At 36.0% G+C, this 24684-nt stretch overlaps 1 protein-coding gene across 1 annotated transcript; it reads left to right on the forward strand.

The window, feature by feature from the left end:
• The first annotated feature begins 1844 nt into the window (after window positions 1-1844).
• LOC128217221 (RNA-binding protein 5-like) lies at window positions 1845-24684 on the forward strand. Its single transcript, XM_052924198.1, has 22 exons — window positions 1845-1957; window positions 7562-7796; window positions 9972-10080; window positions 10366-10488; window positions 10751-10817; window positions 11452-11525; window positions 12426-12533; window positions 13319-13379; window positions 14063-14119; window positions 14379-14473; window positions 16627-16796; window positions 17659-17852; window positions 18067-18143; window positions 18563-18701; window positions 18964-19055; window positions 19278-19451; window positions 19840-19980; window positions 20394-20447; window positions 20662-20880; window positions 21254-21402; window positions 22983-23109; window positions 24080-24684. Exons 2-22 carry the CDS (start codon window positions 7567-7569, stop codon window positions 24203-24205), a joined length of 2586 nt encoding a protein of 861 aa, XP_052780158.1. The 5' UTR covers window positions 1845-1957; window positions 7562-7566; the 3' UTR covers window positions 24206-24684.

The following is a 24684-nucleotide window of genomic DNA, read 5'->3' on the forward strand; positions in this document are numbered from 1 at the left end:
AACACTTCCTCAACTCAGAATGGATCTTAAACGAGCAACTTCCATGCCGAGAGAGTGAAAATAAATGTACTGTTGTGTTTGGAAAGTGAAGACCATATACATAGCCATCAACTACAAAAATAAATATTCTTAATACCACCTACACTGCTTGTTTAATTTCTATATAAAACTAAATGATAAATGTAATAACAATTCAATAATGATTGCTTATTTTCGTTCCGACATAGTCTTATTAAGCAGACTTTAAAAAAAGCTGAATAATTATTATCTAATTATCACCTAAATATGCATAATATTTTTATATCAACAAAACCTACTTCATAACAAATATTATTTTCGCGAACATAATTCGTAATTAAGTCCAACATTTTATCTAATATCATTAAGTGGTACTCGTCTTCTAATTCAATAGAATCACATATTTGACAATAACGCAAGTTTTTTCTAGTCTGTCATATATACCAATATGCATTCTTAAAATATTAGAACAAATACGTAAATTTGTACAAGCAATGGTAAGATTTTTTGATAAGATATTATCTAAATAAAACTCAACACTAAATGTGGTTTTCAAGGTCTCTATACACAGTTAAAATACCGTTTTCATTGGGTTCTCTTTGCCATTGTTGTAAATATTAGGCAAAAAGACGTTGCTTAAAAATGGTTTTAAATATTATATTGAAACAAAGCATATATGTAATTCATGACCAATCATGAATATTATTTTAGAAAATGCGTATCTTCGCTTTTACAAAACCAGCTGTTTTTATATTAAACTCCTTTATTAACATTTGTTTAATTATTAATTGTTTTATTTAAATTGAATAAGTTATTTTTTCATTAATCAATTACATGTAATCTTATTATCCCCTTCATTCACACTTTCTCAATTAAAATAAAGAGACCGGATGAGAACAGGACCGGGAAATAGTATCGCCCCAAAATAAGAAGAAAATGTTTTATATTTCAGCAGAAATAAAGAAATTGCTAATAAGAAAACAATAAAGAAAAGTAACATTTATAACGAAAAATAACAATCATAAACGATACTTGTACACGTAATTTCCTGTAGACGTAACGCTGCCATTTTAACAAAATGAAAGTTCGTGGGATTTTTACGCTCATTATATGCACAATTGAGGGAAGTTCGTGAGTCAATCGCTATTACAATTGATGGTTAGAATTCGCTTTTTTGTTTCTATTAGCGAGCTGCTCATGTTTATGATAATGCTACAATGTATGTACCTCGAATTGGCAAACAACTAGTTGTCTAGATAGATTTGAACTGTTATTTGCGTTGTGCTTATCCTCACCTTTCTTTCACTTCCCCAATATCCACTTTAGGGATACCTCTCTATTCCAAAAGGCCGGGGAAATGCTTTACAAGCCCCGTAGAACATGGATGAATCACGTTTTCTTCTGGACACCGACTCCCATTCGGTAACGTAAAGGCAAACCAAGCCGCACCTGAACATCTAGGGAACATTGCCGTCGCCGTATCTAAAGTCCGACAGGTTCCGTGGCAAGATGTGTTGAAGAAAGCCAATGCCAATGGTAAGAGGCGGTATGCAGTATCCTGAAGTACATTACTAGATTCCTTCCTTTTCGGTTTCTAGGTGGGAGGTGGGGGGGGGGGTGATGTAGATGTGTTAGTTGAGAAGACGGATGATTCAACGATATGCTGAAGCGACTGTGCATTTCATGGATGAACATTCGCGTTAATAAAGTGAGTCCACCAGCAGACAGCTATGTCAGTGACCCTATATTGTCAATGAGCACTGCAAGACGAAGGGGAGGCTACTGTGCAGTATCTGAAATCTAATCGATTCAAACACAAAAAAGGACGAGCATTGCCCTCCCATAGTTCTTCACGGCATATCCGGTTGACTTTCATTAATTTATTAGTCTTTATCATAAAATCATTTCTTTTTCAGTGAACGGCTTTGATGTTCTATTGGTAAGACGATAAATTATTGCATCAATGCACGTTAAATGCATTATATTTAGTCATCCCGTTCGCTTGGAACAATTAAAAATGTTGCAAGTTGTTAGCCTCGATTTGGATTTTTTGCTACTGCGCACAGAAGGGTTTCTTTCAACTTTCTTACCCTAAATTTTATAATCTATCGAGACAAGCGATGGAACACATTTTGATTTTTTTTATTAAAGACTTTAAAAATGTAAAACAGTTGCAGTGAGTGATTATATAGATATGTTTGTAAAGACTATTTAAAAAGAATTCTTTTAAAAAAATCAACTCAGTAATTTAGTGCTTCCTAAAGTAAACCTGGGAGGAAAAGTGTGCCCGGTTTGGGGCTCGAACCCACTACCGCCAGAACACTAGCACGGCGCTCTAACCAACTGAGCTTACCGGGCGGCTGGTTCTAACCCACACACACTACACTCCTCCCCCCATTAACCTTTTTAGGCCGACGGAGGCACTCCTGCCATCCCATCACTGCCACCAGTAAAGTAAACCTGGGAGGAAAAGTGCGCCCGGTGTTGGGCTCGAACCCACGACAGCCGGAACACTAGCACGGCGCTCTAACCAGTTGAACTAACCGGGCGGCTGGTTCTAACCCCCACACACTACATTCATAGTCAAATAGCCCCCATTTTAGTCAAATAGCCCCCACTCACATTTTAAAATTGGTCAGAAAGCCCCCAAAAAATGCCCCCAATTTTTACTTTTTTTATGTGTTTGCATACATACTGATGTTATGCCTAAACTTTTTAAACCTTTAATTTTACAAAATTAAGTGCAACCAACACTGTCTGTATATTGATAAATCTCACAATTTAACCATGTAAGAATAACGTTTTAAAATAAATTATAAATAATATATCAAATCTACATTTTAAATGTTTCTAAGCCATATGTTATTAAGTATTTTCTTTCTTTTACGCATAATTAAAGGAACAACAAGAATATATAATTGAACTTTTTCTTAATTTTGAAATAATTTGCACATTGCATTCTTCACATTTTTATTTCACGTCTTTTAAATACACATTTATACTGTATGGTAAAAAATATTCACATTGTAAAATTTACACAATATACATTAACATAGAAGGAAAATGTTTATTATATATAGATAAATAATTCAAGTCATTTGGATTATTTAATGAGGTTATTGTTTATTAATAGTATTTATTATCAAGTTTCAATTTTATTAAATAAATCTCATGTCACACTCATGACAAGAAGAGTTTTTATATAAAATATATTACAGGGATGATAACATTCCGGATTAATCCGGAATTCCGGATTTAAGGCCTCACGGATCGATTTTGAGATTAATGTAAATCCGTTGAGTTTTTTTCTAGGGGGGAAGGGTACAGGGAGCGATTCGAGCTCAGTTCGAACAATATGGGTACGAAAGGTGAGTTTTCCGGAAGTGTTAAGCCGGAAATTAACGAACCTATTTACGTCTTGGCAATCGAGCTATATGATTTGTTAAGATAGCATCCGGTGATTACGGAAATTACCGATGGGACTAGAAGACAGTATCCGGAAGGTCGTATCCGGATATGACAGACGACGAAGACGAATAAACGGGTATTGGAAAAAAAACGACCACCACCAACTTCTAAAACATCGATTCGTCGATTTTAAGGGTATATTTGCCATTTATTTTTGAAGAGCAATTTCCAAAACGTTTCTTTTTAAGTTAATAGAAAGTGATCAAACTGAGAATGAATTTTTCGCATGTAGCATTATTTCGGACATCCCGATTCGGATTGTGTCATAATAATGGATTTTTATTTGGCCGATTGAAGTTTACGCTGTTTCTTTATTTTTCTCATAATGTTTGAAGCATTGTTCTCAATAAGAAGTGGCTGTTGACCATAATGGGAGGTTTAAATGAAAATTGGTTTGTTTCAAATTTAAAAAAACAAAACATGAATAAATATTTTGTAGTAGTAATATATATTACGTAGAGGCAGTCATTTTATTTTCTATTTGAGACAGTTCAACAAAACCTCAAGAGGTCTTGAGGACCCAGTTTGAGTGAGATTTAAATTCTATAGTTGTAATTTGTATTTCCCCATCCAGGTATGTTGATGGTTACAAAAGTCAGGGATGAAAGACACCTCAGCCAGTGCATCCAGTGACTGACAATTCAATCCAGAGGCCATGATACTTGGATTTATGGCTGGACATGCTCCCTGGCACCACAGTAGTGTGTCTTACTTAAGACACTTGCCAAAGATACAAAAGCTCTCAGCGACATAAAACTTCAAAGGTGTACAGCATCATACAAGATGACTTACGGAGTGGCTAGCCATTTCAATGATGAACATGTGGAGGAGCTAATGGATCTCGGTTTTGTTTCAACTAAGACAAGTCAACACACACAAACAATGAGAAAACTGTTGCAGCTATTTTTCGGCTATAGAAAAAGAAATAGTGTTGAGATAATTGGCCTCCTTAAAAATCACAAGGGCTGATTCTAAATCAATTTTCATAGAATTTGAAAGCCTGTTTGAGAGACTTGAACTGCCATGGGACAATCTAGTTTAAGTGTGCTACTGGACTCATGTAACACCATGAGGGGAAAAAATCTGGCTTGGGGACCAGAATACGTCAATGTCCACCATGTCCACAACGGCTACGCTGCCAAAGCATTTAAGTCCCGTTTGGATATTACTTGGAATAATATATATAACATTTAATGACATTATATTCTCATCAAATGTGCAGAAAATGGAATTGAATAAATACCACTTTTACCTGACAATAAACATTTGCAAGCATGATAATTGATATGTTGTTCATTATTATAAATCAAACATCCCACAGTGTAGACTGTTCATACACAGACATTTGATCATAGCCAGTTGAGTTTTATGGGAAGTGGACAACTGAATCAAAATGTCAGGTACAAGTCTAATGCCTGTGACTTCAGGTAAAAAAAAGTAAATTTAACTGTTTAAAGACAAAGGTGTTAAACTTCACTGCTAAGATTCCTTATTATTGTTCTGATTGTGGATGTCTCGTGTTGAACATAATTATATCTACTTAACCGAAAGGTGTACTCCTTGAACACTATTCTAAGGCAAAAAAGGGTATTAGAATCCCTGAAATACAGAAAGCTTCGGGGGGCTTCGCCCCCCTTATCCCCCCACGAGGGCTTTGCCCTGGACCCATCGGGGGCCTTGAGCGGCCCCCTGAACCCCACGCAGACATTTTCAGGATTGGCAACTTGGCTCTGTTATCATCCCTGATATAACTGTAACACAATATTGAGAATGAGACTAGTCTGTATATACTATCTATTTGTCTATTATTATACTCGACATAAGTCCAGCTTCCAATTTTAACTGGCAATTTATTATATCTTGTTCTAATCACATATTTAAAATTGGTATGGTGTATATATGTAAAAGATAATTTTCAAATTCAATTTTTTCTTTTATACAGACTTTACTCTAATTGATGTACTTATCTGTACTCGTACACTATACAGCATCTTTACAAAGTAAAACTAATAAATAAATGCAAGCAAGTGTATTTTATGTTTATATTTTTAACTCATTTAGGGTTCGAATTTTGACTCGCATACTCGCAAAATGCGAGCGACATTTGGAAATTGCGAGTGACTTTTATTCAAGCTCGCAAAATTCTGCGAGTGGCTTTTTCTAGACCACAAAATGTTAAAAGGAAAGTAGAATAAAACATGAACTTAATTCCACTATGTAGTCGAGTGTAAACAGCCTATAAGTGGCATGTTTACACTGCCGGTATAAAGAAGACAGTACGGAGTCACGCTCTAGTAGGTTTTCAAAAATAGAACAAATACGGAAAAGGCCGAGTTTTATCTCGAATCTTTCCGGGATGCTCCGAGGCGTGCATAATACAAAGTAAATACGAATGATGTAATCACCTAGCTCAATCATTGGCTAAATTTAGCGCTTTTGCGCACTATATGTAAACCCCATCATCCTTTGAATATATTTCCGCTCAACTGTCAAAAGGAATAGACTTCGTTCATCGATATATTTCATGGTCCAAAGTATCCACGCTACATTTACTGTTGCTTTTTTATTTTAAATTTATTATTTTATTGTTTTTAATACTTAGAGACTTAATAAAATCTGTAGCGTGCTTATCGAATGGGTATTAAATTACCCGATGGCGTGGGTAAATATACAAAGTGAACAATGTTAAATTATTGGACAGCTTTGTTATCAAAAAGCTGGGCCAGCATCAGATGAGTCTTTCCATACCCCCCAAATAGAATAAGCCATCAACAAGTTCTAGTAGTCGATTCACTCAAGATTGATACTTTTTAATATTCATAATATGTCTTAGGTGTTAATTTCTACTTTAATTAGACAATATTATAAGGGAATAAAGCAAATAATAAAACTGCAAGTTGATTTGTCATTTTGCGAGTTGCCTCAAAATGCACTTGCAAAATTTTGCGAGTGCTCCTCAAAGTTAAATTCGAACCCTGTCATTTCACAAATTTATGACAAAAAAATGTACGAGTACATACTTACATTGGTGCAGAAATGGTGAAACTTACTAACTGAAGTACCACATAGTTTACAATTAATTTATTTTTCACAGTTTTTTCGTATTTTTCCATTATAAAAGATTTCTAGGTATGTCTACCTAGTAGAATTCATTCCTTATGCGTGATTGGCTAGTCAATGTTATCACGTGATATTACAAAGTTAGGTATATAGCTTTAATATTCCAACCCTTTAGGGTAAGCCTTCGTAGCACAGTGGATACAACACTGAATGTAATTTTGGCGACACCGCTTCGAACCCAGTCTCTGACTCAATTTTTTTTTCATTTTGGTATTTTCTTTACAATTATGATATCAAAGAGAAAAAACATTTTATTAAATAATTGTCCTGAGATTCGTTACAGAAAATTCTTTTTTGGTGCCAACCTGATGTACAGTCCCTTTAATCAATTTGTTATGACACAGCCATCGCTAAAATCCAAAATATGATTTAACCTTTCTAAAATCATTTTGTGTGCAATGTTGTGTGAAAAAACAGTGATTTTTTGGTGCAATATACTGCGTTCTAAAAGCTGTTTCCCTTTTGAAAAAATGCCAATTTTATAAAAAAAAAAAATCCCAATTTGATTAATGAAGATTATGTTTATGAATATAAAAGCAATGTATTTCTTGAAATATAGATTTTGCAAGGCACAGGCGGTAAAAACAATTCAAAAAAAAAAAATCACTGAAAAAACTTTCTAAAATCATAATTTGCGCAATGCTGTATGAAACATTTGCTAAATTAAGCTCTTGTTCAGAATGCAATATTTAAAAGAGTGCATGCTATGTGAATATTTTATGCTATTTTAATGATTTACATAGGTAATATTTGTCATATGATTGATTGAGGCAAACTTACAGAAGTATTTTTTCTGTGTCACAATTGTAAACCTGTGTCAGGATTGCCCAAATGTTGTTCTATCCCTTGTCAATAGACAATAAATGGGTACAAAAATGGAGAGTCACCCTGTGATTGCACATTTAACACATTTCAACTAACAAAATGTAGAATATTTTTTTCATTTTTGTTACAGAGAACATGACTTCAGATTACCCAAATCCATATGATAGCACTGACTACAGTGACTATCAAGATCCCTACAAACTAAGTAGGTCTGAAAACTCTGAATACAGCGAATACAAAAGTGAAAACCAACCTCAGGAATATGCAAGCTATGGAGCACAAGATCATTATGGCTCAGAGGATAGTTACGGATCTTATGGAGACAGCTACAGTGACAGAAGTAATGATCAGGAAGAAAGAGACAGGTACAATTAGAAAAAATGGATGATTATAAATGCTATTTTGAAGTGCAGGGCTGTCTGTATCTCTCTGCTCTAGCAATATGTGGCTGAGGCCCTTCCAAATTTTTATCTTATATTCTCAATGTATATATATAGAGAAATATATCTATCGGTAACTGGGAAACCGATGTAGTTTGCTCAAAGAATTAGTAAATACAATGGATGTGATTTCTGACTTACAGTGTAAAATCACTAAAATGTACCACTACCTTAAAATTTACCAAGGCCTAAAAAAAATACATTTGGTTCGGGTGACCCTACCTACGGAATAGGCGCCGACCCAACCGTTTTTATAGTCAGTTTGAATTTTTTTTATGAAAAACCAAAAAAAAAAAATTCTTTTTTTTTAATTGCTTTTCAATATGTAGTTTAAAACCTTTACTGCTTATACAGAAGAAAACTTTAACACCATTCTCCAATGATGAAAATAACATTCTTAGATAAAGCCTAATAAAAAAATAAAATAAAAAAAAGCCTACCTACCCTACCTATTTTTGAAAAGGATGTAACCCTAACCAAACAATATTTTTTTTCGGCCCAACCATTGAGATGTCAAGGCCTTTCACTTTAGAACACCACAATAGTTTTACCCCATATTGTCTAACATTTTCTAACACTTCTTCAACTCATAGCATTTTATTGCAATGTTTGTGTTTGGTTGTTGTTTTTTGATAGTGTGTTACTGTTTTCTCATCAAACTTGGGCAAAATACCAAACTTTCTTTAATGTGATATTTTCTGGTAAAAATCAACTTTCCTAGTAAGTCACTATTCATTAAAAACTTAAATACAATTTAAAGTTTCTTAGGTAAGGGCTATTCCATTTAAACTGATAACCCCTAGAGGGAAGGCACTACTAAAACAAATTAACCCATCTGGGGTCCAAATTAGGGGAAAAAGATAACCTCCCATTTACCAAGAAAATAATAGGGTTTCCCCCCGGGGGGGGGGGGGTAATATGTTTTACTGGAATTGTTCTAAGTATCACTGGTTTAATTCAACACAAACCTTGCACTTTAAAAATGCTTTCCAGTCTAACCTTGCTTAATTTTTGTATTTTTTATAGTTGGGCTTGTCAGGGCTTGACGCTTATTCTAATACTTGGTTGCCCTTCGGGCAACCACCTAGCCATTTTCACTTGCCCGAATGGATTTTTTACTTGCCCAATTTTTTTTTGGCTCATTTTGTTGTTATACTTCACATCAAAACCCATTTCCAGATTCAACCTGCACATCAGGGCTTGCTGTATTTGAAATAAATCAGTTGTCATGAAATTTGTAACTAATAGCACATACATTCAAATTATTAAGGATGAAATAAAATTGAATTATTAGAACGAACAGTCAACGTCTATTATCTTAGCCTTGTAATCTTACATTTATTTTGAAGTAAATTACAATTTATCGCAATGTAAAGTGAAATCGTAAAGTTGCAAAAACCGAGCCTCCGAAAATTGGAGCAGTCCGAAAAATAGCCAAAATGACCATTCTCGCTGTGTCTGAGTCCAGGAAAATTGTTTCCCCAAGACTCGACCCAGTGCATTTTCGTTTCTTTTCATAGCTGGTCTTTTTCTCGGATGACTTAGCCTTTTTTGTTTGAAACATTAAAAAAACTTGACAGTGTCGACTGTCAAAACACCATTTGTGTACATTGTGAGGGCATTAACTGGAATGCTAGCTATATGGATTTTGTGCAGCTCACGCGATTGGCCAACGGATCTAGACGGAATTACTCGAGCTCTATCGGAAAATATTCGGCAGTCTTCGCCATCGCAGTTTCGAATGAAAATGTCAGAGGAGCTCCGTTTGACCCGATTTTTCGAGTCAACAACCAATGAGTGCATTAGTTTCTGTTTGATAAATACTCTCCAAGAAGGAGAGTACGGACTATTATTTTTTACCCGAAAAGTCGCCACTATTACAAGTTTTTTTGTTACTGCCCGATCGGGCAGGTAGATTCTAAAAACTACTGCCCGTCTGCAAAAATTACTTGCCCCAGGCAATCGGGCAGTGGTTAATGTCGAGCCCTGCTTGTTAATAAAAAAGATGCAAAGCAATTATGTTAGAATTTAGGCCTGTCTAAGAAAATTCTAATTATTGTGACTGAATAATGCTGATATTGCCTGTGGTTGGTTATTTAGACAACAACGCAAGAACAGATCTGAGCGAAGAAGGGAGCTGAAACATGGACATGATAGAAATGACAGAAACGATCGTGAAAGAAGTAGAAGAGACTATGACAGATATGAAGTAAGCAGTGATTCAAGTTAGCACAAGCCTCAAAGCCTGCAGTTTAAAAAATAAAATTTGGTGTTAAGTTTAAAATGGACACTCATTGTTAGAGGTAACATAACTTTTTAGTTTAATTTAGAGCAAATTATGATCAAATGCAGGGAAATGTTGAATATGTATTATAATTAATTATAATGTGCATTAGAAAAAGACATTTATCACATCATTAGTCTGTCAACTGTTCAATGTTTTAGTATTCGACCCTTTGTTAAATGAGAAATGATGACTGGTTGAAAATTGCAGAGAGATCGTGATAGAGACCGTCGCGAGTCTCGTGAGGACAGAGCAGGAGAGAAGTGGCTCACAGACTCACCCACCAATACCATCATCCTGCGAGGATTGCCAGACTTCATTGAGGAAAAAGATGTAGGTTGTTAATAAGAAAATTAACCTAAAAGGAAATACTTTTTATTATACATGAAACCTGAAAAGTTAAATTGTATTTGCCTGTACAGTTGGGCTGTTCTAAGGTCAGTTATAGTTTTGAACTTATATACATGTAAATTCTAAATGTTTAAATCTGAATGTTTAAATAGTTGTTTTACTTGTAAGACTAGATCATTGTGAATTTAATATATATCTTGCAAGTGTTATTTAATTGAAGAGGCTTAAATTCCTCCACCTTCAGATAAAAGCAGAGCTGATGTTGTTTGGAGCACCGATCAGAGATGTACGCCTCATGAGAAAAAGTTCAGGTGAGCTCTCCGTTTGAAGATAGAAATTATTGAACCATGTTTCCCCTTCTGGTCCTGCAACCTGCATGTCTGTAGGAATTGGAACTGATCTCCTTCATCCATGTCCCAACATGGTGACAATTTGTAGGAGCTTACTGTATTGGTTTATGATGTGTGCCTTGCTGATTGGTCAAACAAAGTTTTAATTTTGATGACGTTTCATGAAAAGCCTTTAAAAAGTAATTAGTTAAAGTATTTTGGGTCTTTCTTTGATTTCAAAATTCTTGTTATATTCCCCCGTGATGGCCAGTATTTTACCCAAATAATGACATTGTTCCTTTTCAGCATATTTGTCTACAGTGAATTGGTAATGGTATCACTGTGTGTGTAAGTCATTATGTTGGTATATTATCCATATTGAAATTTAAGCGCTGTGTGGTAAGTATTGTGGGACGATAGTGTTTTTATTGTTTGACCAAGATCAGTAAGGCACTAGATAGAAAAAATCAGATGCAATGACAGATTCAGGAAAAGAAAAGCCTGAACATTCCAAAAAATTGGCGTTTGTCTGCTCATTGAACGCAAATATCTGTCATTGCTTGTTGTAAAATAGTTAATCATGTTATTTAATGTGACCCGTTGGTATCATGTACAGGTGCATCCCGGGGATTTGCTTTCGTCGAGTTTCAGAACAAGGATGATGCACATCGTTGGATGGATATCAATCAGGTTTTGATGACCAACCTTACTTCTTCTACACTGTTTATTGCTATATGTCCCTCAAAAGGCAACGGTATAGTAATCCAACAGAAAAGTCAGAAATGTGAATCATGTGACTCAGTGTTGATCAGGGGAAATATTCATGATGTGTTTGTACATCTGTTTTGAAAGGGATTTTTTTTTTCCATTTTGGGTGCAGATTAGGGGTTAAGGAAGGTTTGGATGAGTCAATAATTTGAGATTCAAATAACTTCAAAGTAATATTGCTAAATGTTATCTTTTGTGAAAACTCTCAATAGGGGGTTCATTACTATTTTTTTCTAATATCAAAGGTTAAATGTATGATGAATGTATTTGAAAATGTGGGATTTGTTTAGTTCTGCTTAACAAAGTCCACATAGCTTTTATAATGAGAGGATGTTATCACTGAGATAAGAAAAAAAGAGAAGATCTGCTAGTTCATATCATAATACAAGAAGTTGTTGGGGGATGGAAAATATGGCTGATTAGCAGACTGCACAGCTGTAACACTAGTGAACTTTGAGATGTTGAAAGTATTTTGCCGACAAAACAAGACTTAAGAGACAAAAGGAAGACAGTACCGTTCATGCATTTCTTGCAAATGTCGTACATTGTTAAATTTTCCTCATAACAACCACCTAATTTAAGTATTGTACGTCAGCACTGCATAATGCATGAACTTTGACTGTTACCAAAATGTTATAAAAACGATGTAGTATGCTTCTGCCAGAATCAATATCCGAGTTATAAATATCAAACTTGTATGAAATCACACATGTCTTGAAATGTCAATCACTCAACTGGTAGCCGCACGGTGGTGTTCTGAGAACTGACTTACATCCAGTTTATACAGTATACAATTTGTGACTGTTTGCCTTTTGTTTTCAGAGAAAGCTGGTTCTCCAGAATCAGTATCCTTGCACTATGAACTTCAGTACGCCGAAAGATCCGAAGGATAAACAAATGACCTATAGGATGGACTGGACCTGTGTCAAGGTGGGTAGTTGTGTTTTTCGCCCGATTTCAACTGTACTCTCCTCTTAAATATTATTTAGGCATAAACTGATTTCCATGTATAAAGCAGCCAATTGTATAAAACTTTAAAAGTTGACCACATGTGATGTACAGTCTTGCACATTTGGGTGATATGATTAGCTAGTTGTTGGATAATTTTGGGCAAATGAGTAAACATTTTTGCAAACTTTAACTTATTGAATAAAATAGCAGATTTATACAATTGGCTGCTTGTCCCAATTTATCAAAATTTTAAGCAAAACAAACTTTATAACAATCTTAGTACATTTAGCCAAATTGTATTTTGGTTTTAAAAATTGAAATGGGTTATTGTGATTATGATACAGATAACTTCCTTAATACACCTCGGAACACCTTAAAATCATAACGTAACAGAAATTATACCAATACAAAATAGTGTGCTTGATATTTTTAGGGAATTTAAAAATCTTAGTGAAATTGGGGCCAGGTCTTTTTTCTGAATATATAAGACTAGACTCCTGTTATATTTACTTATAGAAATCCAAATAGCACAAGTCACTTTTGACCATAATATAAACTTGAGTAAAACTTGTAGAAACACAGCACAATTGATACATAATTTACTTTGATGTTCAGAAGCAAACTTTTGAAATATTGAAAATTGATCTGAAATAGGAATTCTTTATCTTTGGTGTGTTGAAATAACCAGTCCTCAAAATTTGATGATTTTCATTATGTACCTAATGGGAAACTGAGATTATCTGTGACATGTTTGTACCTTACAGTGTGGTGTACATAATTTCAAGCGGAGAGATTACTGTTTCAAGTGTCATTTGTCCAGATATGGTAAGACAAAACAATGTGACAACAAAGAAATGTGTGAGGTGTTTTTCATTCCTCACTAGATTGTTACATGTTTAGTGCATCTCAGATGTATATGTTGTAATGTGTATGGTATTGAAAATATCAATGAGGTTATTTTTTGTTTTGAGGTTGAGAATACCACTAGATTCCTTGGCATTTACTTGGATTCTTAGGTATTGATATAGAAGAAAATGTCGCTTTGAGCAATACTCTTTAAAGGAAATATGAGGGCATAAATGTAAAAAAAAAATACAAAATCATTCAACAGTGAAATTAATCTTTTTAAACAAATGGGTCCTTAATTGTCTTAATAATATGTGCATTAAGAAGCTGTCAAAAAAAGTTATTGAATAAGATGCACTTAAATGATGAAATATATCATTTTTACATGAAGAATATTGTGTAATTGAAGAAATTATTTAAGGTAGATGCTATGAATTTTATAAGGATAATGACATATATGGATCTGTTTGTATCAGCTCCAATTCAGGTACCCTGTATGCTCAGGCAGTTGGCTTGCAATTCAGGAATCACTGAAAAAGAACACTGAATGCTTCAAAAGGGTCAAAGGTTCACAGAAGATTGTCAACACATTTTGACAAGGAAAATGTGAAAATACTTCACCTTGTCATCTTCTTATTGTTCACTTTTGTGTTTTGTTTTAGAGTCTGGTAAACAGCAGCTGGATGGTTTTGACCATGTAGGGACCAATCCTTGCAACAGTGAGTAGTATTATTACATACCAGGTACATGTTTGTAGATTTGTAACAGAAGATTTTCATTGCACAGTTAATTGTACATGGTTGATGCATGTAATGATTTTGCATCAAATGATTTTAAATACAAAATGAACCCTCTTGCCATAGAAAGCGTCCTGTTAAAGCGCTTCAATGTGCATGTTATTTTGCCATTTATGAATAATGAAAGATGAATTGACTTAATTTTTAAAGCTTGATTGTGTTTTATTATCCACCTTGCCAGCCCTGGTGTTTAGAGGTCTAGATGCGCTCACAACAGAGGAGAACTTATTACGAGCACTGAACAATCATACACCGCTTACTTGCAAAAACATGCAGGTACTTGTGTCTGTTTTATTTTGTAGAACCTATGTGTATTGTTATTGCCTTCATCAACAACATGTGCCTAACACTAGATAGTTTGCCAAAAAATGACACAAGTTGTAGTGTATTTTTCTTTCACCACAGACATGTTAGCTTTATTTATCATCATTTTCCTTTCTTTCATAATTTAAATTTGCTGCAATTCTTAACATGATATTTTCAAGGATATAGTATCAACATAGCAAAAAAGGCCTGGAGAGTCTTAATGTTTTATCAAATGAATGAGGAAATACTTCGTATTATTATGTCTCCCCCTCTCTGGGGGAGACATATTGTTTTTGCCCTGTCCGTTAGTCCGATAGTCCGTCAGTCCGTCCGTACGTCACACTTCGTTTCCGATCGATAACTGGAAAACCGCATGACCTAGGTTCACCAAACTTGGTAGGGAGGTTGGTCATGAGGTGTAGAAGATCCCTATTGTTTTTGGGGTCACTAGGTCAAAGGTCAAGGTCGCGGCGACCCCCAATGTAAAAAACATTTCCACTCAATATCTTGAGAACGGTTTGACCTAGGTTCACCAAACTTGGTAGGGAGGTTGGTCATGAGGTGTAGAAGATCCCTATTGTTTTTGGGGTCACTAGGTCAAAGGTCAAGGTCGAGGCGACCCCCAATGTAAAAAACATTTCCGCTCAATATCTTGAGAACGGTTTGACCTAGGTTCACCAAACTTGGTAGGGAGGTTGGTCATGAGGTGTAGAAGATCCCTATTGTTTTTGGGGTCACTAGGTCAAAGGTCAAGGTCGCGGCGACCCCCAATGTAAAAAACATTTCCGCTCAATATCTTGAGAACGGTTTGACCTAGGTTCACCAAACTTGGTAGGGAGGTTGGTCATGAGATGTAGAAGATCCCTATTGTTTTTGGGGTCACTAGGTCAAAGATCAAGGTCGCGGCGACCCCCAATGTAAAAAACATTTCCGCTCAATATCTTGAGAACAGTTTGACCTAGGTTCACCAAACTTGGTAGGGAGGTTGGTCATGAGGTGTAGAAGATCCCTATTGATTTTGGGGTCACTAGGTCAAAGGTCAAGGTCGCGGCGACCCCCAATGTAAAAAACATTTCCGCTCAATATCTTGAGAACGGTTTGACCTAGGTTCACCAAACTTGGTAGGGAGGTTGGTCATGAGGTGTAGAAGATCCCTATTGTTTTTGGGGTCACTAGGTCAAAGGTCAAGGTCGCGGCGACCCCCAATGTAAAAAACATTTCCGCTCAATATCTTGAGAACAGTTTGACCTAGGTTCACCAAACTTGGTAGGGAGGTTGGTCATGAGGTGTAGAAGATCCCTATTGATTTTGGGGTCACTAGGTCAAAGGTCAAGGTCGCGGCGACCCCCAATGTAAAAAACATTTCCGCTCAATATCTTGAGAACGGTTTGACCTAGGTTCACCAAACTTGGTAGGGAGGTTGGTCATGAGGTGTAGAAGATCCCTATTGTTTTTGGGGTCACTAGGTCAAAGGTCAAGGTCGCGGCGACCCCCAATGTAAAAAACATTTCCGCTCAATATCTTGAGAACGGTTTGACCTAGGTTCACCAAACTTGGTAGGGAGGTTGGTCATGAGGTGTAGAAGACATGTATTGTTTTTCGGGTCACTAGGTCAAAGGTCACGGCGACCCCCAAAGTTAAAACCAATGCCGCTCAATATCTTGAGAACGGTTTGACCTAGGTTCACCAAACTTGGTAGGAAGGTTGGTCATGAGGTGTAGAAGATCCCTATTGATTTTGGGGTCACATGTCAAGGTCAAGTGCTTGAAAGATGAAAAATAGTTTTCAGATCATTAACTAGGGCTTATTGTGTGGAAATCCCTATTGAATTCTCACACCCTGCTTTCCAGCCAGATGTATCAGTACTTTACACCTCTAAGTCTTACTAAGCCTTCGGGGGAGACATGCGCTTTTCTCAAAAGCCCATTCTAGTTTTAACAAAGATGTTAAAAGTATTATACGTTTAAACATATTTTATATGAATCTTCAAGAGCTAACTGGTTTCTTGCCAAGTTGGAAAAAACACATGGTATTTTTGAGACCTTATAGAAGTATTTTTGTTTCAAAAAGGAAAAATACATGTGTTGTGACATATTGGTCAATTTCAAAACCATGTATTTCAGGTTGTACGAGATGCTACCACACAAGCTTCACTTGGATATGCCTTTGTTGAACTGTCTTCAGTAGCAGAGTCTGTCAATGTTCTGGAGGTGTTGAAAAACATGAATCCACAACTTGAGGTCGACGGCAAACAAGTTCTAGTCTCTTTTGCCAAAAATACTTTCTCAACATCGTAAGTAAAAATAGAAGGAATGTTTGAATCGGTTTGAAAATTTGTTATACGTTTGTCTTGAAAGTGATTTTGAGTATTATTATTAAATCACCCAGTACAACTTTCAGAATGTTGAAACGATATACCGGTAGTATATATTTGACATGGAAATGAAGTTTGTGGGTTTAAGTTTGAGAATAATGGAAATGTTGGTTCTCATAGACTGGTAGACACAGGAATGCCATGAGTTCTCATAGACTGGTAAACATTGGAATGCCATGAGTGGTAGACACAGGAATGCCATGAGTGGTAGACACAGGAATGCCATGAGTTCTCATAGACTGGTAAACATTGGAATGCCATGAGAGGTAGACACAGGAATGCCATGAGTGGTAGACACAGGAATGCCATGAGTTCTCATAGACTGGTAAACATTGGAATGAAGTGGTTCTCATAGACTGGTTAACAGGAATGCCATGAGTGGTAGACAGGGGAATGCAATGAGTTCTCATAGACTGGTAAACACTGGAATGAAGTAGTTCTCATAGACTGGTTAACAGAGGAATGCCATGAGTGGTAGACACGGGAATGCAATGAGTTCTCATAGACTGGTAAACACTGGAATGAAGTAGTTCTCATAGACTGGTTAACAGAGGAATGCCATGAGTGGCAGACACAGGAATGCCATGAGTTCTCAAGGAGTCCGGAGTTAGAAGAAAAGTTAAACACATTTAAATAGATGTAATTATGTGATCTATACATCTTTGTCATCATTGCCTGATGTACACATGTATACATTGACCCTAGCATTATATAAAATGTTGGATTGTCTCATTTTGCAAGTTATAAGATTTCTTTCAATCAGTTATTTTTCTTTCCACAGGATAGCCACTATTGCAGCTAGTAGTCAGCAGGCTTATGATCAGAGCTCCGAGTACTACCAGAACTATGACTACTCCCAGTATGACCAAAACTCTGCTTACTATCAATCCTATGATGGCCAGACCTATGACTACTCCGCCTTCTACACTACAGATACTACCGGCTCAACGTCCACCACAACAACAACAACTGCAGGTGTTTATGGCATTTTTAAAAAAAGTAATATTTACAAAAATATATGTTTAATCCGATCTTTGGATAAACTCTAAAACAGTTAATATCTGTGTAAATTACATATGGGAATTTGGGAACTTATTCAAATCTTATCATTTTAACTCTTTGTTATGTTAATGATTAAACAGACAATCATGTAAATCATAAATAATATTGCTCATGATTCTTACTGCAGACACAACCAACACTGCAGCGGCAGTGGCTCAAGCAGCCATACAGCAGGCTCAAGCAGCTAAGCATTTCCAGAAACAGGTACGTCACACTCACTGTGGCACACATGAGATTCAGAACTTACCTAGAATGTGTTACCATATAGAAGATGGTGACTGGTCCTTTTTTATGGACATGAAGTGCAAAAGCTATCATTTTGGGGGCACATTGAATTCAAGGATGAAAGCAAGAACTTGACTTGGTAACTAATAAGAAAGGGGAAATGGGTGTGCATTATGTTACAGATGTTATGTATGCAAAGTAATGTAAATGTGTAATTTTCTGACATTGATTAAGAAAACAAGCCTTGTTTAACAGGAAAAATTGAAAGCATGTCAAACAGGACAAAAAGGACAATGGTGCCAGAGGTCCAATGTTAAAGACAATTTCCATGATTATGTATGAAACATGAAGGAAATAAAGAGCGCTAACAAGACTCCTTCTCTGGTTTAATTCTTAAGGTTCAGCAGCAGCAGAAAATAGCGGAAATGTCATCTGAGGAAAGGTTGGCCCAGCAAGCCCAGGCTTGGATACAGAAAACTGACGATCAGGAGACCAGCTCCACCATGCCTGGCACTCCTGGGGAACTCCATACTTACCGTGAGTAAACTAGTTTTTTTTTCTTATATAGATTCTGATATAGATATTCTGACTGTTTGGAAACAAATGGTACAAAGCTAGAAGCCAGTTCGCCTGATAATAAGGAAATTTTAGTGTTAATGTATCAACATCATTTTCTGAAAATTCAATAAGACATTTTCTTTGACTGTTTATATAGTTTTATTTTGCTTAATTTCAAAAATTCCTCAAAATCAAAATTAGGTTGGCTTGCATCATGCTTTATCTTATTTCATATTTGCAGCGGCCCCAGATGTGTCTTTATACCAGTATGATGAGAATTCAGGCTACTACTACGACCCTGTCACTGGGCTGTACTATGACGCAAACTCACAGGTACACACATAATTTGTAATATGTAACAAGGGCCAATTAATCATGAGACTTGTTTAGAAATATATGTAAGCTTAGATTGCTTGAAAAACTAGCTGAAAACAAATTTCTTTGTCAAATGATATGCATTTTATATTGTTTACCTTGTGAAATATGTGCAAAACAAAACTGAAACAAAACATGTTTATTATTTTACCAAATTAAATGAATATGTAACTTTTCCAGTACTACTACAACAGTGTGAGCCAGCAGTTTATGTACTGGGATGCAGAGCAGTCCACCTACATCCCTGCCCCAGCAGAATTCCAGGATGGCGGGGCCCTACACATCAATGACAAAGATAGGAAGGAGGGCAAAGATAAGAAGGAGAAGGTCAAGGTCGCAAAGAAAATTGCAAAGGTATGTTTTCACTGATCATACAAATGAGTTCAGTAACTCCAATATTAATTGATAATGGTATATATAATGGTATATAAGTATTTATTGAATTTAGGTATTGTGTTAGACATTTCTTTTCACGACTAGTGTCAGTAGACTTTAAAACTTGTAACATCAACAATTCCTTAAACTAGGCTTTTTTTACTTCTGGGCTTTTTAATAAGGTTCGTAAAATTGTTTCATCTTTATTTCATAATATCTAATGATTTAATTGCTAATAAGGAATATGAAGTACACACTACTTGATATAGTTAAAAACATAATATGTTGAGTGAACATATGCTGTTCAATCCTTCACAATGCTTTTTACAGCGTGAAGTTCCTTATATTGTAAAAAAAAATTCTTTAGGACATGGAGAAGTGGGCGAAGTCAATGAATGCTCAGAAGGAAGCTCTGAAGGACGGAATGAGGAAAATCAACATGCCCAACGTCACTGCTAGGAAGGAAACTGCCGCAGCTGATGCTGGCTTTGCCATTCTAGAGAAGGCTGTAAGTGCTACACTTGTTAAAGTGAATCATTTCTTTGAAATTTAAGTACAATTTTTATAATATGTTATTTTAATGCGGAGACTTCCAATGCCCAAAGATTTATACTGTTTAAAATATAGTATTACAGTTATTGTAATTCATTTCTTTATCAGTATTGAACTTCAATATTGACTTGGATGAAAGAGTTCACAGCTAATCCTGATATTGAGATTAAGAGCTCTCAATTTCACAATGCAGCAAATGTCATAAAGGTTGTTTTTAGCTGCGTATTTTCATTTGAAATAGCAAGAATTGCCTTAAAAATATAAATGGCTTTGAAATCAATGTCAACAGGGTCCTGATCCTTTCTAACTATGATTTAAGGTCAAGTTTTAGATTATGTGGATGAGCATAGTTCTACTTTATCTTTATAGAAACATGGTCTGCCTGAGGACAAGAAGTTGATGCCCCCTCCACCACCAATACTGGTAATATTTTACAATGAAAATAAAATACAGATTCCACAAACCTTTTTTGCAAAAATATTTTGTTGAGCTTCATGGATATGAAATCTAAATGTCACATTTGCACTCATAAGCATCAGCATTTTGAACAAATTATGTATGCATTTAAAACTTTTCTTAGATGTAATAATCATCTAGGATAGCTAAAAAATAAACAATAATGTACTCGCACATCAAGGGTGGAGATCCTTCAAAGGCATCAGAGCGGTCCAAGCCTGGTCTTGTGGCATCATATGGCGGGGATTCAGACGAGGAGGAAGATGATGATGTTGGGATGAATGGTTTTGACGAAGACAAGCTCCTTGATCTGAATAAAATGGCATGCCTACTGTGTAAGCGCCAGTTTCAGAGCAAAGACCAGCTAACCAGACATGCGCAGATGTCAGACTTACACAAGGTAACATTAAATAATGTATTCCTTATTGATATGTGTTTTCAATGCATTTATTTTCTGACAATATCAGAAGGGTAATTTATGCTTTGATGAAGAGGTGTTTAAGGTTTAAGATGTTTGATTCTTCTAATATTGAGATGTTCTAAAAGTGACATTGAAATCTCAGTTTACAATCATGTTAACTACATTCCTTCTTGCTGACTATTGATTGTGCATTTATATTTTTGTATAGATAAGTAACCAGTTTAAATTTACCATGGTCATATTGATGTCTTACATGTATCAATGCAAATGTAATAAAACCATTTTTAATAATAGTATAGTTCAGAACATCAAGAATACACAGGGTCATATTGCATGATTATTATCCTTGCAGCAAAACCTGGACAAATTACGTCAGAGCCATGGGCTGTCTTCCCCGGGTGGTACATCAGGCATGCAGTATCGGGACCGAGCCAAGGAGAGGCGAGAGAAGATTGGCTCTCAAGCTCCACCATCCAAGAAACGACCACAAATGCCAGAAACGTATGTTAATTAACTTTAATGCTCTCATTAGCAATTGAATCACAAGCTAAGATACTAAGGTGAAGATGCATGGGTTTACTAAGGTAAGAATAATGGGTAAGGATTTATTGAGCTTACTTGGGTAAAAATATATGGGCTAACTTAAGTGAGGATGTATTGGCTTACTTAGTTAAGGATGTATAGGCTAATTATACCCCCCAAAACAAAGTTTGGGGGGGTATACTGGAATCGGGTTGTCCGTCTGTCTGTCTGTCCGTCTGTCCGTCCGTTTTTTTTTTTGTCCGGGATTCATCTTTGTCGTTATTGAACAAATCTTTTTCAAACTTTCAGATATTAATGGCCATGATGTAAACTTGCGCCTCTGTGAAATTGGTACGGGTCACATGACCCTGACCAGAGTTATCTCCCCTTGATGTGTTAAAGTAGGCAAAATAAGCCCTGTCCGGGATTCATCTTTGTTATTATTCAACAAATCTTTATCAAACTTTCAGAAATTAATGGCCATGTTGTAAACTTTCGCCTCTGTGAATTTGGTACAGGTCACATGACCCTGACTGGAGTTATCTCCCCTTGATGTGTTAAAGTAGGCAAAATAAGCCCTGTCCGGGATTCATCTTTGTTATTATTCAACAAATCTTTATCAAACTTTCAGAAATTAATGGCCATGTTGTAAACTTTCGCCTCTGTGAATTTGGTACAGGTCACATGACCCTGACTGGAGTTATCTCCCCTTGTAGGCAAAATTAGCTTTGTCCGGCCTAACTCCAGGGCAAACAACCTAGACATGGAGGGGCGGGGGGTATTCGTTAGCCTATGGCTTACAGTTCTAGTTTAGATAAGGATGTATGGACTTACTGGTTGTATGGGATAGGTAAGGAAATGGGCTTACTTAGGTATGGCTGTATGGGCAAGAATGTATGGGATTTCTTATGTAAGAATATATGGGCTTACTTGGGTAAAGATGAATGGGCTTGCTTAGGTAAAATTGTATAAGCTTACTTGGGTAAGGATGTATTGGGCTTACCTGGGTTAGGATGGCAGGGATGTATGGGATTACTTAGGTAAGGATGTATGGGCTTACCTACGTTAGGATGGCAGGGATGTATGGGCTTACTTAGTTAAGGATGTATGGGCTTACCTGGGTTAGGATGGCAGGGATGTATGGGCTTACTTAGGTAAGGATGTATGGGCTGACCTGGGTAGGATGGCAGGGATGTATGGGCTAACTTACGTTAGAATTTATGGCCTTTATAGCCCTATTAATGAATAACACAGAGCAGTTTAGCAAGTATTGGTTTACTGTTGATACACTATACAACAGAGAAAAAAAATTCAATTTTAGATTATCATATCAACACTTAATTTTTGCCTTCATCTTTCCTATTCGCTAAGTCTGTGTTTATACTTTTTTTGTTTTCTTTAAGAAAAACCCATTGAACCCATTGAAGTGTATCATTACCTTACAGAAACATACAGGTTTTGTGCTGTTTAGAAGCATGGCTGACACATTTTTCATACTATTTTGTATCATGTGTATTATTATTTCTCAAAACTTAATATATGAATATCTGCCTTTGTAGGATAGAGCAGCCAACAAGAGGTGGTATCCAGGGTGACAATATTGGCAACAAGTTGCTGCAGAAGATGGGCTGGTCTGAGGGTCAGGGTTTGGGCAGGGTCGGACAGGGCATTGTCAACCCTATTCAGGTATGGGAATCACAAAGGTTTTGTTCATATACATATTTCCATAAAAACAATGTTATTGACATAAGCTTGGGTTGCAGTATTTATTGACACAGTAGATAAAGGAAACAAAGAGCATTCCTTTAAAAATAGGTCCAAATGGTGACTGATGTTGATATAAATAAAACAAGATTATCTTTTCTCCCACCTCAGATAAGTAGATCCATTAATTTAACCATGCTAGAAATTCTTATCTTGCCCACAGGCGAAGATAAAATGCCCGTATAGAACTTCTTTTAATGGTAACCACATTGTAATTACCTCCCTTGTTGAAGACTGTCGTCTGTAGCGCATCATGGAAACCTTGTCTGGTGGCAACATTTAGAACTCGAGTTAATTATTTCTTGCTTCAAATGTCACCAGAAAACAGTTTTCATGCACCTATCAAGAAACAATGCTTCAGTCTTCTTAGAACTGTTTAAAGACCGATCAGACTCTACATCCTCTGAATCACTGCGCGAATATGTTTTGCGGAAACTCTGTAAACCTCGTTTCCGCAAAACACTCTACGCTCGGGTCGGAATGAATCTTACACTCTCGGCCATGGAAGATACTTATAATCTTGATGTTGTATATATTAATATTTAACTGTTGTTAAACAGTAGAACTCACCAAGTGAGTAATGAATATTGGGTTTCCCTCACTTGTACTCGTTAAATACACATCTGATTGCTTCATCATTCAAGGCATTGTGCCCTGTCATGTTTTTTGAAAGGTTTATCATTCTTCAAAATTTAACATACAATTAGTTTATTATATGTATGACCCTATAAAACATGGTGGATCTCTTTAATTTGTAGCTTTTATATTTACATTTATGTCATTATAATTATAATTTTGAGGTGTGTGTTTGTTACAAAGAAATAAAACGTCGGTCAATTGTCTCCAAAACAAAAGTTAGTCTGTGGAATCATTTTTTGTATGAATATTTCAGGCTGAAAGGAGAAACCAGAGTGCAGGGCTTGGAATGAGGGGTTCTAAAGTTCAGATTGAAGACACAGACAATTACAAGTCAGCTCTGAAGAAAACACTATTTGCAAGATACAATGAACTAGAATGAGGAACTTGATCATTTTGTTGATTTAGTACGAAGATTTCAGAGAAGTGCTTTTGAAATGTTTTAGGAGCCTGTTCTGCCTGGCACAGAATAGTTATGTTAAGAAAAAGCAGTTATTGGCAAGAGAAAGCCCTCACAAAGGTCATGTTCTTTATCACAGTAAAGAAGCATAGACCAGGGTGCGTCTTTGAACTGCGAAATAATATCACAAAGTGATCAGCATCAGTCATGAACAAGAGAACTGCTATAGGGTTTTAGAATTTGAGATAATATTGGAAATCTAGCCATCCAATGGCTTTGTGCTGTCCCAGTTGGCTAAAAGGTCACAGGTTGTAAACAGCATATCACTATCATTGAGAAATGCTGGGCATTGTTTAATTACCAAGTTTGTAGTGAGGTGTATATCATCTAAATGATCTATCACTTTGTCATGTCATTGTATTATATGATTTGTTTGCCTTATTAAACATTTGTTTCATTCA

The sequence above is a fragment of the Mya arenaria genome, chromosome 14 (genome assembly GCF_026914265.1).
Source record: "Mya arenaria isolate MELC-2E11 chromosome 14, ASM2691426v1".
NCBI classification, from domain to species: domain Eukaryota; kingdom Metazoa; phylum Mollusca; class Bivalvia; order Myida; family Myidae; genus Mya; species Mya arenaria.